Genomic DNA, 18,368 nt, shown 5'->3' with positions numbered 1-18,368 from the left:
CTAATTTTCTTCTGAATTCAGGAGGCATATTTCACTGCACTAAGCAAATTTTCCAAATCAGAACAAAGCACAGTGATAAAAGTTATAATTTCATATACTCTTATCATCACTCACAAATATCCCTCTGATGTGCATGTAAGAAAAATTCATTTAGCTAATCAATGTCTTGGAATTTTCTTGGATAGGACTAATTATGGCTGGGTTAAACTATGTTTAAATCTAAGTCAACTTCCATTTCCATACAGAGCTTGAAGACAAAAGGCGAATCCAGTTAAGGGTATTTATTTTTTATTTTTTATTTTTAATTTTTATTAGCATTTTCCATGATTATAAAAAAAAATCCCATGGTAATTCCCTCCCCCTCCCCCGACTTTCCCCTTTGAAATTCCATTCTCCATCATATTTCCTCCAAGGGTATTTTTAAAAAGAGAGACAATCAGAAGCTTAACACCACTTCAAAGTTGGGGAAATGGCTCAGTGGGTAAAGTGCTTGCCACTCAAGTAGGATGACCTGAGTTCAGATCCCCAGCACACAATTAAAAGATGGGCACAATGGTTCTGCCTATAATCCCAACTGAGGAGGAGGCAGAGACAGAAGGATTCCCTAGGGCTTGCTGACTAGCTAGTTTAGTTGAATCAGTGAGATCTAAGTTCAAAAAGATACTTTGCCTCAGAGAGCAAGGTAGAGTGTAAAAGATGAAGACACCTGATGTTGAGCGCTGGCCTCCATATGTATATGTGTCCCCACACACATGCGAACATGCAAATATACATGCACACACTCATATACATGCAAAAAAAATCAAACCAAACTCCAAATTTTAATACAGGTAAGCAGTGGCCTATTTAATTCAACATTTTAAAATATAATTTAATTTTTGTTTATTTACTAGAAAAAAATAGGGAAGAAAGGGGGGAAATGGGTGCACTAGAGTTGCAAATAAACTCCAGATACATGCATCACTTTGTTCATCTGTTTTATGTGGTTGCTGGGAAATTGAACCCAGGCCAGAAGGCTTTGTAAGTAATGTCTTTAAGCAATGAGCCATTTCCCTAGCCTCCAAATTTTAATTTTTATTAATTTATTTTTTATGAGAGAGAGAGAATTGGTGTGCCAGGGCCTCCAGCCACAGCAGTCAAACTCCAGACACAAGAACCACCGTACGCACATGTGCAACCTTGCATGTTTGCATCACCTTGTGTGTCTGGCTTATGTGGGACCTGGAGTGTCAAGCATGGGTCCTTAGGCTTCACAGGCAAGTGCCTTAACTGCTAAGTCATCTTCCCAGCCCTAATTTTTTGAGCAAATATGGTATGCTGTTTTCCAAAAGAAAATATTTGAGCTCTAGTTCTTTTCTATATTAAAAGTTCTCAGTCCCTACCAATCTGAATATTTCTATAAAGGGGAGAAATCAGTTTAATATTTTTAGAAGAAACCATAAGACATTAAGTATATCTTGGGTAACTCTTAGTGCGATAGGGCTGAGTTCAAGTCCCAGCTCCCACATTTGAAAGTTATACCACAGTATGCAGGTTACTGAATTACTCCTAAATTTATATTTCATCATCTGTAAAGTGGGTTGAGAATTACATGAGATTACATCTTCATATTTCAATGTTTGGCAGCACCAAGATGAAGGAGACAGATGCTGAGGATACTCAACACATACCAAAGCAGAAATCCAAAGGCTCCTAAGTGCTCATCACTGAAGTAGACTTAAAACACACCCACCAAGGCTGAGGGGACTTTGCAGAAGGGGCAGAAAGATGGTAAGAGTCACAGGTTGGGATATCGTGCTCAGAGGCATTCCTTCTCCCCAGTAGTTGACTGCTACTCCCACAGTCCCATGGGGAATACCAGCAATCCCACTGAGGAGGGCCCCCTGCAGAATGGGGGCAGGGAGGATGGAAAAAGATGGTATTGACACATGATGTATCCATACAAAAGATGTTCTTAATAAAAATAAAGATAAAAGGTAAAATAATCCTCAATGCTTGCTACATCAAAGATGTTTATTAAACATTAACTACTACTATGAATTATCAGGAAATTAAGCTTGCTATTTATGTGAGCTACTATATTTAACAAATGTGGTACCATATCTAGAACACATATTAAAGTGCATGAAACACACAAAAGCCACTGCTTTTGTCCACATTTATCTTTCCTGGGTATTATAAGAAAATTTTCCAATGAATTTATTTTATGTCTCACTTCACATTTCAGGAGTCAATATGAAAGTATTTTCATATTTAAGGACTTTACTTAGAGCCTTTTATTGTTTTGATGGGTTCCTCATCAAATTCCCATAGCATTCTTATAAAACCAGTTCCTTGAGCACAGAAGAACATAAAACAACCCTTCTCCACACCCATCTACTTCTTCCCAGCACACTATACTCTGTCAGGCTCCTGGTCTGGAAGCTCTGGCAGAGACACTCTACTGCTGTGTTGTGCCCCAGCCTCACCTACTGAGAGAGAAGCACAATCATTAGCACTTTCACAAATCCAAGAAATAATTCAGTTTTGATGTCACTGCATCAAAAACTGAGCTGGTTTCTTTTTAAATTAGAGATTTAAAGCCAGATACAAAGACACTAGCAAAATATTCACCCCAATGTCCAGAGTAATTGAAGAGGTGGCTGTTTTTGGTCCTCATTCTGCTTTTGCAACTGAATGATGATAAGAATTAAGTCAAGAATGTGTTATGAAGGAAAAACATGAAGAGATGGGTTGGATCTGGTATGTAGGAAATGTCTTTGCCCAGTAGAGTATGGCTGTAACCAGCATAATTTTTGGCAAACTCAAGTTCACCAGGCAATGCTGATTCACTTGGACCCACAGCTTTCTAAGGCACCACCAGCTTCCACTCTGCCTCCTTCATCCAAAGCAGAGGGACAACAATTGCTTCTGCTCTACAGATGAAATTTTTGCTCTGTTCCTTTTCTTTTCCTCTATCTAAATTATAACTCCATCTTGCTAATCTTCTGCATTAGCTACTGATAACATGAATACTACCTTCCCCAACCATTCCAGGGTCTACCCATCTCTTGGTATGGTCACTTTTGTAGTAAATAATTTTCAGTCCTGACTACTCAAAAAAACAAAACAAAACAAAACAAAACAAAAAACAACCTTCAGAGCTCTCACTTGCCTATAAAGGATTTTTTAAAAATCTATTCTTCAGGGCTGGAGAGATGGCTTAGCGGTTAAGTGCTCGCCTGTGAAGCCTAAGGACCCCGGTTCGAGGCTCGGTTCCCCAGGTCCCACGTTAGCCAGATGCACAAGGGGGTGCACGCGTCTGGAGTTCGTTTGCAGAGGTTGGAAGCCCTGGCGCGCCCATTCTCTCTCTCTCTCCGTCTATCTGTCTTTCTCTCTGTCTCTGTCGCTCTCAAATAAATAAATAAAATATAAAAAAAAATCTATTCTTCAAAACTATATATATATATATATATATATAGACTTGACATATATAGAGAGATATCAGATAAAGCTGTAGGTTTTTTTTTCCCTTGATCACCATGATGCAAAAGTGACTAAGCAGATCAGAACTATTATTGTCTTACATTGATTTCTTCCTTTCCAGGATGGTAGGCAGGTGTCCAACCACTGAGCTATATCCCATGCCCCTCTATAGGGATTTTTCTTTGCTATATTTTCCCCTGATTTATTCCTTTAGGGGTGGGGTAGTAACAAGAAAGACATTATAATAATAAAATTTAGCATTGCAGCTTGGCTGGCTTTGAGACATACCTGAGTCACCTAATCCTGTCCTGGCCAAGCCGTATGTTTCTTCCCCTAAAATACCAATCATACAGAAATTGGAATTCAGTGAGGCAATCTTAATGCTTACAAAACAAAATCAAAATGGCAACAAAATAGAATTTAAAAAATAGGAACCTAAATTAATTCTAAGATGTCTATGAGAAATATGTAATTTTTACCAGGGACTTAAGTGTTCTCTGCTTGAGTTTCTGGGCTGCGTGAGTCTTGTGGGTCACATGCCACTTTACTTCCTCTCCAGCAGAAGGGGCTTCAGGTGAGTGCAAGAGAAAACCAAAGGACTTGGCTTCCTAAGCCAAACTGTGCCCACAGCTATACAGAAGTAAATCCAGAAATGTGTTTTCTCTTCTGGGAAACCTGCTAAGTGTCTGTTCTCAATTGCAGAATGAAAAGTGAATGTCTTAGAGAAGACATTCCTTAATAGGTTACAGAGATGTTCAAAAGCACTGTAAGGGAATCTTAAATCTTACATTCAGTAAATTTGCCTGCACCTTGAAGAAAGATACTGGTTGAGTTATATCTCCAGTGGATGAGAAATATTGTTATCTTTGTATCTTCTTTAAGGCCATAGTGCATTCAATAGGCTCTCCAGAGGGAAGCCAGCAATCTCTTCTCAGAGGAACACAGTGCTGCTTTGGATATGAGGAGAAGACTAAAGAGGTATCCTCCCTATACATGCTCTTGAATAAAATCACACTTTTGGAATCCAGGGGAGCTTACTGTAAAGAACTGTGCTGTCTGGGGAAGTCACCTAGCTTCCACTTCCTCATCTTAAGAAAACGGAGTTGTCCTCTGTAGTGAAAGTTATGTCCAGTGCTTAGAAAGTACCTGGCATAAAGTACTTGCTAAATGGTGTTCTCAGTACCATATCACTTAATTTATGCCCAAATTTCCTCTATGGGTCTTAAATGGAGACTTCATTGACAACCCACAACCAGGGGTGAGTCCAACCTGCTGCTAGTGCCATCAACAAAGTCACTTCCTTTCAAGGGTTCTGAACTTTTCAGAAGCCAAACCTTCCAAAGGAACCTATTATACTCTCTTAGGGAGTGGTTTAGGGTTGGAAAATCTTAATCTTGAATTCTTATCTCCTTGTCACCTCCCACCCCCACTGGATATTTAGAACTCCTTATAAACTTCACAGGATCCAGATGCATTGAGAGCTGTAGGAGGTGTTGGAAGAAAAGGGGGGCCTGGGATTTTAGAAATCAGGGCAACAAAAATACCTATATGATGTCATTTACCCTGACTTCTGAACCAGCTGTAGCCTTTCTTCTTGCCTGGTGTGATAACCTCACCTCTCCTAGCCTGTGTTATGGCTTAAGCTCCCAAACAGGCCTCAGAGGGTCTTCTGCTAGAATCTTTCTCTACCTCCCCATAGCCCTATCTCTCCCTCCTTCTCTGACTTTTAGTGTAGCCAATTAAACCTGAACAACGAGTAGATGGAGGAAATATGCTGCAACTATGGAATGGTACAGCAGGGACCAGTTCCACTGTTAATTTAAAATGTTAGAATTAATTAGATAGTGTAAATGAAGAATTTAATAAGCACTCTTTACAACCACAAGTTCTACTTTTATTAAACACTGCTACCAAATGAGGGAAAATATGTCTGGTCTCTATATTTCTCTGCCTCATTTCTAAAAGTTTCCCTACAAATAATTTTTGCCAGAATTAAAAATTGCATAATTATAAATGTATGCCTAAATTATATTTCTGCTCAGGTGTTTCATGTCTCTGCTTGTGCTGGAGAGGGTGCTAACCACACCAAAGTTGACAAATTTGGTTTTATATGCCAAATTAAAGGCTGTCTTGGAAGCTGTCACTCCTATTCAAATCCACTGTGTGAACTACCAAATTAGCATTCTTTCAGTAAAGGAATCTGCTTGTTTAAACATGTGTCTTTAGAAAACAAGGAACAAACACCATGAATCAATTCTTTGAAAAATCTCACCCTCTATGGGAATTCTAAGGGAATGTTTATAAGAAGGTGATTAATAGTATCTACTCACTAATATAGCTGGCAGAATCCCTATTTAGAATGTAAAGCTAAACCAAAAATAAATTTTCTATATAAAGTGGTAGGAAAAATCATATGGTCAACTGGTTTTAATTTAGTTTGAATTATCAACCCATTAAGTAAAGATTATTCAAGGAATCTCAACACCTTTATAAAAAGTATAGGCAATATTGTTACAGGATAGAAGATCCAGTGACCTGGGATAAAATCATTAAAGCCTGACCCAATTTGAATTTTGAGGCTTTGATATATATCTTTTTGTCTAGGCACTCTCCCTGAAGCCTGTTACCTATATATACCAAAACAATAACTTCCATTTACTGAAAGACTCTTATGTATTAGATATTGTTGTAGGTATCATAGTCAGCTCTCATTTCATCTTTAAAACACACCCTTTAAGGTAAGCACTATTTCCTAGTTTTTCAGATTAAAAAGTTGTGTTTGGAGGATTATATGACTTACAACATAGAAAGTAACATGGTACTTCAGCATTTTGATATTGCAAGTACTTAATAAGGGGGCATTTATATGTGAATTTTATTATATGCATATACATATATTGTGACATCTGATTTAAGATCAAGATGAAGATGTGTTTCCTTAGTTAAATCCTTGAACTTCCTTTTTAATTGTACAAATCAATTGTTTGTCAATTACACTGTCCAGGGAAAGTGAAACAAAAGTCATCAATGTAATTGTTGATGGAGTTGATGGAGTGGAGTATCAGAGAGCAGTGGCTTCACTGCACTTATTATATAGCCCATTACTATTGTAAAAAAATTCTCATATACTATAAAGAAAGCCCCCCCCCCAAGAGGCATAGTGTCATTGCAAATGATAAGTCTTCAATCAACAACTGTTAATTAGGAAAAAAATTAGAACATCAAAATCTTGAGTATTGAAGTTGTATGTAGGTATTGTTTCATTTTCAAGTACAAAGCCCCTGACTTGTGAAAAACTATCTTCAAAACAAACAAAAACATGAAGTAAAATACCTCAAATACAGATTTTCATTAAACACCTCTCTTCTACTGAAGAATCTTTAGAAGCTTCTATCTTCATGGTCTCTTCTTTCCAGGGACAATAAGCAATTATGTTACCTTTCTACAAGTCCACTTGGGCCCATTTACAAAAATTTTCTCAACACATGGGAGAAAATTGAATCCACACAAACCAAATGTTTGAGAAGAAAAGAAATGAATGAGTAAACTAACATGAAGTATAAGGAAGGGAAAGCAAGGGGTAGAACTAGGGCTTAAAGAGTAAGGGTGTGGGCTGGGGGTGTAGCTTAGGTAGTAGGGTACTTGATTAACATGCATGAGGCACTGGGTTTGATCCTCAGCACAGCATAAACCAGGTGTAGTGGTGCACACCTATAATCCCAACTCTTGGGAGATGGAACCAGAAGATAGGATTCAAATTCATCCTCAGTTACACAGTGAGTTGGAGGTCAGCTTGGGATACAATGAACAGTGTCTAAAAACAAAGCATCCCCCCCAAAACAAGATCATTGAGGAAGGTGGATGATTAAGAACAAATAAAGATAAGACCAAAAATGAAGGTGCCAAATCTTCTTCTGCTTCCTAGACCTACTGGTCTGCAATATGGCTTTCTGTGACATACACTCATGTATGTGGTATGAGTTTATGAGGGTGCATGGGCCATCCCTGCATGCAGGGTAATTGATGCAGACATTCAGATGTGCCATCACACATTTTGGTTAGGGTCTGCTGTGAATCCCTGGCCTGTTTACTGATAAGCATACCTGTAATTTTGTCTCTCACAAGTTTGCAGGATTCTATTTCACCAATGCTCCCAAAGAGACTCCTGAATTCCTCTTGGGTCATGTTCTGGGGTAAATAGTTGACGATGAGGTTGGTTTTGCTATCATCTGTGGCTGCTCCTGTCTGCATAGGAGAAGGACAGTTTCTGTTGTTGCTGGAGGGTCCATTGCTTGTATTGGATGTCGGGCCATTTGACACCTGAGGCTCCATGGTGCTAATTATCTAAATTAAAAAAAAAAAAAAACTTTTGAAATCTCAGAAAGCACAATGTCTGGCTTTAGACTTTGTTTTATTTTATTGCAAAGAAAAAGAGTAAGATGAAGCAAGATGCAGTGAAATAGACTGGATTGTGAACACAGCAATTTAGAAGCATGTTTTTAACCAAGATGTTAAACCCCCTTGCTATTTTTAGGCCAGCCCATAGATTTTGAACATAGACTAGAATGCAGTGGAAACTCTCCCATTATTTTGTTAATGAAAAGCTAATTCCTGTTTTCATTACACAATCACTCTCGGAAATGTATACTTAAGCCACACCAAATTATAATTAAAATGTAAAGTAATAATCATGATTAAAATTATAGTTCCATTAAAGCTGAAAAAGCTAAATCTAGAGGGCTATACTCACAAGATCAAATACAGTACCTGTTTATTAACTATCTCATAAAATAAAATGACATTAAATTGAGTGGGGCTGTTCCATATAGAAGCTGCAAAGACCACCTCCCACTTTTTTTTTTTTTTCAACTCTGGTCATTCTGCTACCTAATCTCCCAGGCCACTAATATAACAAACAAACAAAATACATGAAGGAAGAATTTTTCTAGGTCTTCATCTTAGGTCTAGCATAGCCTAAGGCTACCTTCTTGCACAGTACTCAAAAAGGACTAAATTTGGATTTAAATACTTAAGTGTCTATTTAAATATTTAATTAAACAAAGATGTGTGAACTGTCACAGGCCGCATGCAGGGAAATAAAAAAAAAAGTGAGTCAGTATCCTAAGAGTTTATAGTCTCAGGAGGACAAAGAGGAAAAGGCTGGTGGTAGGATGATGGGCAAGTGCTAATTGCTACTTATAAGAAAAGAGGATTCAGGGAAAGTACAGAGAACACAATGCCAGAGTGAGATCAGGCTCATACAGGCAGGTCATGTAGATGCCCTACATGGGCTGACAAAAACTAGAAAATTAGAATTGCAGAACCAGAAGGTAAGACTTAAAGGAATAAAATCTAGTTCATCCCCTCGTATTTGAGAAGATGGCAAGACAACTTGTGACTTTGTCATTGAAGGAAAGTGGGGCAGAGTCTGGGCCTACACCCAGCTTTCCGGGCCCCAAATGTAGATTGTCAGTATTACTTAAATTTTTTTTTTTATTAATTAGCTTTGTATTCAGCAAATACAGTCAGTTTGGTGCCATTATTAGGCTCATCCATGACCAACCCCCTCCCCTCAGTATTACTTTTCTATTCTACCCTGTTTATTGTTCCCTAGTTCCTGTGAAATGACCAGCTCCAGGGGAATGGAATCATGCTATGCCACACATCAGCTCTGTGATGCCTGGGAAGGGGTTGGACTCAGTTTTCTTCACTGGATAAATGGACACAATGATACCTGTCTTACAAAACAGAGAGAAGGATCATGTCTCCAGTGGATGAACGGTGGTGAAACCATAGTCACAATCACAGACACTTATGAAAGTCACTCTGCCAATCAGTGGCTGAGGCTTTTCTTACTGATGCCTTACCAGAAGGCAAAGAAGTATGTTTTAGTATGTTCTATATGCTAGAAATTAAGAAATCTGCCAGGCATAGTGGCACACACCTTTAATTCTAGCACTTGAGAGGCACAAGTAGAAGGATTGCTACGAGTTCAAGGCCAGCCAGGGACTACAGAGTGAGTTCCAGGTTAGCCTGGGATAGAGAGAGAGGCCATACTTCAAAAGCAACAACAACAAGAAAAGATTTTAGGAAAACCAAGGTATAGCAGATGTCTGATAACTAGTTGCTTCCATATTGTTACCATTTGGCTTCTGACAGAACATTTGAGAATGAACATTTTCATTGGATATAACACATATGTTGTAAAATATATAAATCTTAAGACTACAACTCAAGACTGTTTAGGCAATATACACAGCTCACACCTGGATAACCACCTTTCAGTCACAACACGGAACATGAGTAGCACTACAGATACTGTCCTCCTGTCCCCTCCTCTCATTTAAATCACTCCCACCAGTCACCATTATTCTGACCATAGATTCACTTTATTTTTAACCTTTACTTATATAGAATAATTAACATATGCACTCTTTTGTGCCTTTTCACACATCTGAATTATCATCTATGTTGTTATACACTGCTATAAAGAATTCCATTGTTAGAAATATCACATTGTATTTATCTACTGATGAACACATGGGTTGCCTCTAGTTCTGAACTATGGTAATGATTACTGCTATAGCCACATATCTTCTGATACAACCATGTATATTTCTGTTTGGTATATTCCTAGGATTCCAGTTTCTGGATCATAGGTTTAGTAGACACTGCCAACAGTTTTTCCAAAGTAGTTATATCAGTTTATACTCCCACCAGCAGATAAATAATGTTTTGGTTTCTTCAGATTCTCCTCCTTATTTTTACTTTTTGTTTATTTTCTTGTCTGAAGTAGAGTACAGTTTAAAAAAAAGGAAGAGTTTTTTTTTTCTTTTTCATTTTGAGACACTCTCCCTATGAGCATTTCTGCTGTGAGCATTATGCACGTGTCCTTTGGTACATCTATACACATGTATGTAGTCCAGGCTGACCCTACACTCAGCACTCTTCTGCCTTAACCTCTAAAGTCTGGCATTATAGCTGTGAGCTACCATGCCTAGCTATGAACATCTTTGACTCAAGGTAATATCTATCTTAAAATTCCAGTTTTATTACATTTTGGCCATGTGAGTTAGGTTACATTAATGCTCTGAGACTCATGTCCTCTTTGTTGGTCAAGAATAAAGACCAACATGTGATCCTATCTTCAGAACAAGAGCTGACCTGTATAAAATGACTAGAATATAACATGCTTAAAGGCATCATAAACTTTTACTTCCATCATGCCTCACATACATGTTACTTTATTTCCTTTTCTGATGGTTACACATGGGAAATGAAATAAAACAAACAAAATAACATGAAGTCTTGAGAAGAGCCAGGAATATAAAGCAGGCTGAGGAAGATGGAGAGCAGCTAAGATTCTTTACCATGATGTAAGTAATTTAAGTGGCTCCACTTCTCACATCACCAGAACTTTCTTCTTAGCTTCAGGTCAACTGTAGGATCGCAGAAGGCTGGTCCAGACAGCAAGGAGAAAGCAAAAAGCTTCTGAGAAGATTCTTAACTGAGGCTGTCTCCAGACTGCTAGAAACTACCCAGAAAGGTCATTAAGTTGCTTGGCCCTTGAGAAGAGTGTCCAGGAGAATCAGGGGCATAGAAATGAGGAGCAAGTCTGTGGAGACAACATTACAGAGAACATCCAGAACTCCTGGCTGGGAGGCTGGCTTCTGCTGAGCCTAGGACTTGAGTTCCTGGGGCCTCGGAAACCTCCATTTGTTACATTGTTTCACTGCTTCTCTGAGTCAGATCTTCCAATAAACTCAGGAAACACTGCCAACTTAGTAAGGAATTTGAAAATCAGACTCTATCCATTTCAGGAGGCCTGGCTGACAGAACTTCAGTGCTGCCCAGCTACTGTATTTTATTTAATGATACAGCCCTTCCTAAAATATGTCCTACAATTTATAGTACCTGTTTCATGCTAACCACCATTTTTTCATAACTCCTTCACAGGTACTTAGAAAATATTCCGGACCATATGTTTTTTAATGTGAATGATTGAACATGCAGAAGAATGTATGTCATACCTAAGCATACTGAGATCTCAGTTCATGGTCACATGACAGGCTGATTTTCATTTGCTGGGTGCTGACCTCACAGACCTGTGAAAGCCAGCATTAGTCTGACAGGGATACCTGCACTAGAAAGGTTTAATGAGTATCAAATCTGCATCACACTAATTCCAGTTCCCCTTTTACCTGCTGGGTCTCCTTACATTGTTTTACTTCTGGTTGTTGTTCAAGGTAGGGTCTCACTCTAGCCCAGGCTGACCTGGAATTTACTATGTAGTCCCAGGCTGGCTCCAATTGACAGCGATCCTCCTACCTCTGCCTCCCAATGCTGGATTAAAGGTGTGCACCACTACACCGGGCTCCTCTTTATATCTTAATGTGAGTTTCCTCATTTATGTGCATTCCTGGAGTTGAGCCCTATATGTAGATTCAGACAACCCCATGTAGACTCCAACTTTTGGAAAGGAACCATAAAATGCAATGTTCACTATCAAGGTACTTCTATGAGACCATATTTGTAAGTTGGGTCATGTCATTCTTGTGTGGTAGAGATGGAGTTCTCTTTTCTCTGTATACACACACACACATACACACACACATGCACACACACACACTTATCCTTTGTGTGTACAAAAGGAACTGATGAAAGTAAGTGAACACAGTTAGAATTTTCTTCAATAAAAAATATACAGTCTAAAAGCTGAGAAACCTTTGCAAATGTGTTAATATATATCATGTAATAAGACCCCTCACTGGTCTTAATGATTCATTCCAGAATGCAACACAGGCTAAAAGAAACAATCAGATATTTAAAATGTCAGCATTAAATCTGGCATGAGAATGAACAAAGATTTTCAAACATTACTGGAGAGTAAGAGAAATTGTTAAGAAATAAAGATATTGAATGCATTAATCAGGTGTAGCATTTTAAGTTTACTAAAGAGAGGATACCTATGTTTTCTACTTGAGAAATGGACCAAAGGTAAAGAAAACACATTTTTTTTTGGGAAACACATCCTTAAATATGCAGAGGCTGGGTTGGCAAAATGAGAACAATTGCTTCCTCAGGCTAGCACCTTTGATATTCTAATAGCACAATTTTATTATAAATAAATATATCAGCCACTCAAGTATACATAAGTGGTTTAATGAAATATTCTGTGTGGGTTTCACAGCCAACTTTTCAGCTGGCCAGATTCTAAACCCTAACTTGCCCTCATTTCCTTTTCTGAATGGCAATTAAGAACAGAGTTACAGTTAGCAGCCAGGATAGAAATTTGAGAAGGTTCAGTTGACTTCAAACCCTAATGGTTGCATAAAGCACTACATTAAATCTTTTATGTTCCTGTGATATATTTTAATAAATATTATACAGGCAGAAAACTTCAGGGATAAACTATTAGAGCAGTGCACAATAATGCTGTCACTAAAATCCTGTCATTGTCATGTTGATGGATTGAATGACTAATTACTCACACTCAACACATTACCCTCACCCCTCCTACCACTCTTTTTTAAAAAAGATATGTATGATAAAAGCAAGAGGGAAGGCCTCAGATGACAGCTGCTGGAACATCACCAGGTTTGTTTATCTGCAGAGAGGAGGTAAGGAGTACAGGCTGTTCCAGCCCTTTTCTCATGGTATTATTCTTTTTGGGGAACAATCTTCTCTGTCCTTCATGGCACTTCCCTTACCATCATCCAGAGTCTTTATGTCCACTCTCTATAACTCTACTTCATAGACATAGCAGGTGATACACATAAAAAAGTGGTCATTTTCACTTTGGCTAGATCTGGATATGTGAAATGAACAGAGGTGGAGGTTTGGTGTGGTAGACATGGCAGTAGGCCATTGGAATATGGAGGTAGAGACAAGGAACAGGTCCTCAGAGTCTGCAGTGTGTATACGCAACAAGTATCAGAGGACAATAGGGACCATGAGCCTAATTCCATGATTCTTACAATAGGGAAACTGAGGACCAGAAGAGAAACATGACTTGTCTGAGGTCATGTTATTACAGTTATATATGGAATTGGAACCTTGGGCTTCAGATAATCTCACTTGTTTTCTCTTTTGAAATTGCAGGCATAGACATTTGAATGAAGATTTACTTCTTTATTTTCCCTGGGGTTGTAAAGGGCTACCATATCCTATAAATGGATTGAGTAGAGGCATAGAAACATGTCTACTCTGGGCCTTTCTGAGGCACCATTCTGCTGTTCACAAGGAATGGTAACCTGAACTTTGAGATCCCAAAAGTGGAGATCACATGTTTTGTACTAGCCTCTAGCTATATCCTGTAAAACAAAGGACAATAGTTATGTTACTGAAAAAACATGGTTAAATGAATCAGTCCTTATATGTCCATTCAATAGCTCCCCAGACCTTCTCAAACAATCCTGGGAAACACAGTCAATAAAGCTTTGATATCACCATGTATGTATAAGTATACATAAATATAAATATAGATATATACATGAACACACACACACATACACACATATATGGAGAGAGAGAGAGAATAGAATAGACAAGTAACCAGTCACTTATTGAAGATCTATTATATACCAAAGATACATTTGGATATTATTTCAATTTGAAAAATTCTATTGTAGCAAAATACATAGATCATGAAATTTGTCATTTTAGCTAATAAAAATTATTTGCATGTATGTGTGTGTGTTTGTGTATTCATGAGCACAACAGGGTCCATTGCCACTGCAAACACCAGACACTTGTGCCACTTCTTGCAATTGGCTTAGGTTGGTGGTTTTGGTCTTGAACCAAGGCCAAGAGAGACTGCAAGCAAGTGCCTTTAACCACTAAGCAGTCTCCCCAGCCTCCTCATTTCAACTATTTTTAAAATGTATAATTCAGTTGTATTAAACAGATTCATATGGCTGTGCAGCTACCATCATCATCTATATTCAGAATTCTTTTTATTCTTGCAAATATGAAGGCTATATCCATTAAACATTAATGCCCTATCTCCCTAACCCTTGACCCTGGCAACCACCATTCTACTTTCTGGACTCCTCTACATCCCCTCTTAGCTCTGCTTTGTGAATCATAAGGGGGAGAAAGTACAACCTGGTAGTTCAGGGCAGCCTTTGGCCTTGCTAGTATAAAATTGTTACCTGCCCTAATAGACATGTCATACAGACTGAGTGAGATAAAGTATCTAACACTATTACTGGCTTGGTAATCCTACTACAGGTATTAGTAATGACTGATGTCAATGTTACCTGAGAGGAGATGGGAAAGATAAAAGACAATCTCTAGAGAACGTGGCTATGTGTTTGATGAGAAAAGCTAAAGAGCAGCAGCATAATCAAAGCACAGAACATTTCCTTCCTTCCCAAGTCATTATTCTCATAGAATTTCTTTCTCTTAGAAATCAGTTATTCATTAATTAATCAAGTAGTTGTTGCTGAAGGGCCCATATATCAGAAAGAAAGCATATCTCACGTACAGGGAAATTCTTTAGTGTATTAACCAACACCACTCTCCAATTCTAAAAATGTAATAAGAACTAAAGTACTGAATATATACGATTAGTCCCTTCAATATTTTTTTTCCATCAGCTCATGAGCTCTGTACACTTCCCTCCATCTTTTATAGGTTTAACTTGCTTATTTTGGGAAAAATCAGGCTAGAGTTACAGGACTAATGTTTCTTCTCACTACTGAGGACAGTGTCTAAAGACCCAGCGAGCCACATCAGAAATGAAGTTTAGTCCCTTCATCAATCTTGCCAACCATACCATATGTATCCTTGTTCAGATGTTGTCCATAAAACAGCAGCCTGACAATAAATTACTTCAACTGAGTTTATACTTTCAGAATTTACTTCCAGAAGCAAATGAAAGGTTACAATTAATATTACAGGAACCTGCCTTGATGCAGAACTCACTACCACCATTCATCACAAAGCCTAGTGCAAAGCCCTTAAACACCTGTTACTGACACCATGCTCTTTTAGATCCTCAGCTTCTGATTTTCTGATGGAGACATGGTTTCACCTCTCAATTTATGCAGAAGGATCAAGAGGAAAGAACCATAAAAGGTCACAAGAATATAATGTTAATTTTCTAAACATTTTCCCCTGCTTGGATCAAACTTCTTTAAATGTCAGCAGTCCCAGAAGCTAGAAAGATGCTAAAGAAATGTGCTGACTGTAGACATGTCTCAGGTGTGTACATCTGAGGCATACACATGCATCCTATTAAATATCTTAACAAATATGTAAAGGGATTTTCTTTCACTACATTGTAAGAACTTTTGGAAATTTATATATAAAGGCTAACCTTATGTAATAGAAAAAAATGCTCCCTAGGGCAAGAAAAATAATGTTTACCAAGGGTAGTCATAGAATTGAACCATTAAAGAAACAGATTAAATTATTCATGAGAACAAAAATAAAAGTCCTAGTTCTTTTTGTAGGCATTTCCCAGTTAACCCTTATAAAATTCTGCCATGTAGCATATTAGACTCTAGTGGAACTGCCTCAATGATCACTGTGAACCCATCTTTCAAAAATCTGGGAAACAAATCCCCAAAGTTAGAAAACTACACAGCAGGCTCTGTGTTCCTGAAGACAGTCATATTTTCAGGAATAAGTCCTCAGTTCTCTTTTTGCTCCTTAAAAGATACTAAAAATGTTCATATAGCCCTCCAATTTTGTATACCTTTACAGTTTCTTCTACCAGCTCATAAAATTCTTGTTTTCTCTGCTTTTCTTTTAGGTAGCTGTAGTTTGCTTCACTTCCTCAGGTTAATATGTAATTTTTTTTCTAAATGCAATACTTTTGTTATGATTCAACTGTGAAGAAGAAAGATGTTACTTAGTAATGGGGCTGAGAGAAGAGGGGCTAAGAAAGATTACCTACTCTAGGCACTCTATTCACTCTAGGCAAAGGAAACTTGGGAACATTTCTCTTCCAACTAAATTACTAGAGGCCCAGGCTCAAGGCTAAATTTTGGTCCCTCTAACGATTTATACCAAGTCTCTGAAGATCCTGCTGGAAGGTAACTAAAAATCTCTTGGAAAAAAATTAATTCCAGCCAGGGAAAACATTCTGAAAGCTTAATAATACCATTGGGCAGATGCACAAATAACCTGAAAGGCCTATTTACTCTAGGAAGTTAGGTGGTAATAAATACTCAGTATATCCTTAAAACAGGTATATTCATTTAACCCAAGTTTACTGAGTGCTATTATAGGCCTTTCTTTTGTTTTGTTTTTTTGAATTGAGGAAACAAAGAAGAATTTGGTCTCTTCTTAATTAAGGCTCAAACTGGGAGTATGGCAGAAAATAAATACCAACTTTAAGAGGTTTGTAATGTTTCCCATCATTACCCCAAACACAAGCATTGGATACACTCATGTATTAATCCTACACTGTAATGATTATAGAACTGTTGGTCCTAGTCTTGGTCTACATGTTTGTATCCCAAACAAAATTCAGTATATTATGAGGAGGGAAGCTCAGGCGTTCCTCCTTGAAACGGCATATTTCCACTGTAGATGAGCACCAAACATGACAAAAGTATCCTCAGTGGAGTTAGGCAGGACTTTTAAAAAAACAGCAGTCACTGGAGATATCAAGAGGCATTAATACTTAAAGTAGTAAGGCCAGCATGGATATGAACAGTGTAATCAAAATTTAATTTCTCTCAGGCACTATTCTCAAATTCATAGAAATCCAAGTTTTTAATCTTCCCAGATACATTATGCACACTTTCCCCCCTCCTAAAATATATTCTGGTCTCCACACCTGACAGAATTTCTTCAGAGCTTCACTTTGGGTTTTCCATGAGTTTCTGATGTGTCCATCTTGGTGTAATGATGGTAAAACTCCTGGGTATCTGTTTTTCACAAACTCTCTAGGGTTGAGGAACAGGTTGATCATTATAGTTATTCAAAAGATAAAGGAGCATTCCTTTACCTATCACAATCCAGTCCTCCTTTCCAAATGACCAACAAATATAGATAGTCTGATACTTTTTATAAACTTTATTTGTTCATAGCATATTTGTAAAGGACAAATATTTTGATTTACACACACACACAGCTTCCTAAAAAAATTAGTACTAATTTTTTTGTTTGTTTGTTTTTTAAAAACCTACTTTGGAAAACAAGTCCTTTCCATTCTACCCACTAAACCCTATAGAACCCTCATGTTAAAGGTGGATTAAAAAAACCCAAATCCCTAACAATAAGCCATGGCTATCTGTTGAGTTGGGAATTAGTTGAGATAGTAACTATGTTATTTTCATCTTTTACACAGAGAGCAGTTAATAAATCATTTGAGAGACTGCCCATAGGCTGATTAAATCAGATTTATTTTCTGATTAAATGCATAAGCAATAACCAGTGGCACAATTCATGTAAACCTAAGTATTGTATATTTATAGAGTACCTAGCTAGTGGCTCAGAGTGTGAGCAAACTCACTGAGACTTAGCTGCAAAAAGCAAGCAAAGTTTCAAATTTATGTTTCCTACATACAAACTGATTACATTTTTCATAAATCTATATAGAAATAGATTGTAATTTGAAAATTAATGCTGTCTTCTTGAGACGGGTGATGTCAGAATGAGGAGAAAAGAGAAGTGAAGTAGAGGGGGAAGGCCTGGAAAAAAATTGTCAAGCAATCTCCCAAAAGGAATTGTATAATGCAAAAGGGATCTCTTCCAATTGTGCAGTTCAAAAAACAGTACAGTTATTTGGGGCATTCTAAAGCTAGAGATACTCAGTGAGAGGACATGGTTCTCAGCATCTCAATAGATGTATAAAAAGGCCATGGTAAATTATACCCACATCTTTTTATGCATTCATTAATGAAAAGAGGAACTTGGGGCTGGAGAGATGGCTCAGTGGTTAAAGT

The 18,368-nt window shown here is 37.8% G+C and overlaps 1 protein-coding gene across 10 annotated transcripts in view; it reads right to left on the bottom strand.

Annotated features, from left to right (window-relative positions):
- The window catches only part of Elavl4 (ELAV like RNA binding protein 4), a 158,991-nt gene that overhangs the window by 44,576 nt on the left and 96,047 nt on the right, over nt 1-18,368 (bottom strand). For 5 of the 10 annotated variants that reach the window (XM_045151048.1, XM_045151049.1, XM_045151047.1 and 2 more), the window contains exons 2-3: nt 7,569-7,809; nt 3,754-3,798 (exon numbers count right to left, since the gene is read on the bottom strand). In XM_045151048.1, coding sequence (XP_045006983.1) covers nt 3,754-3,798; nt 7,569-7,809 — 286 coding nt within the window. Of the gene's footprint in view, nt 1-3,753; nt 3,799-7,568; nt 7,810-10,835; nt 10,923-18,368 lie in introns of all 10 variants that reach the window. The other 5 variants (XM_004663237.2, XM_045151055.1, XM_004663240.3 and 2 more) reach the window with 2 other exon arrangements.

Source organism: Jaculus jaculus, chromosome 5 (assembly GCF_020740685.1).
Source record: "Jaculus jaculus isolate mJacJac1 chromosome 5, mJacJac1.mat.Y.cur, whole genome shotgun sequence".
NCBI lineage: Eukaryota > Metazoa > Chordata > Mammalia > Rodentia > Dipodidae > Jaculus > Jaculus jaculus.
Note: the sequence above shows the minus strand (reverse complement) of the source record. Positions and strands in the feature narration are given on the sequence as shown.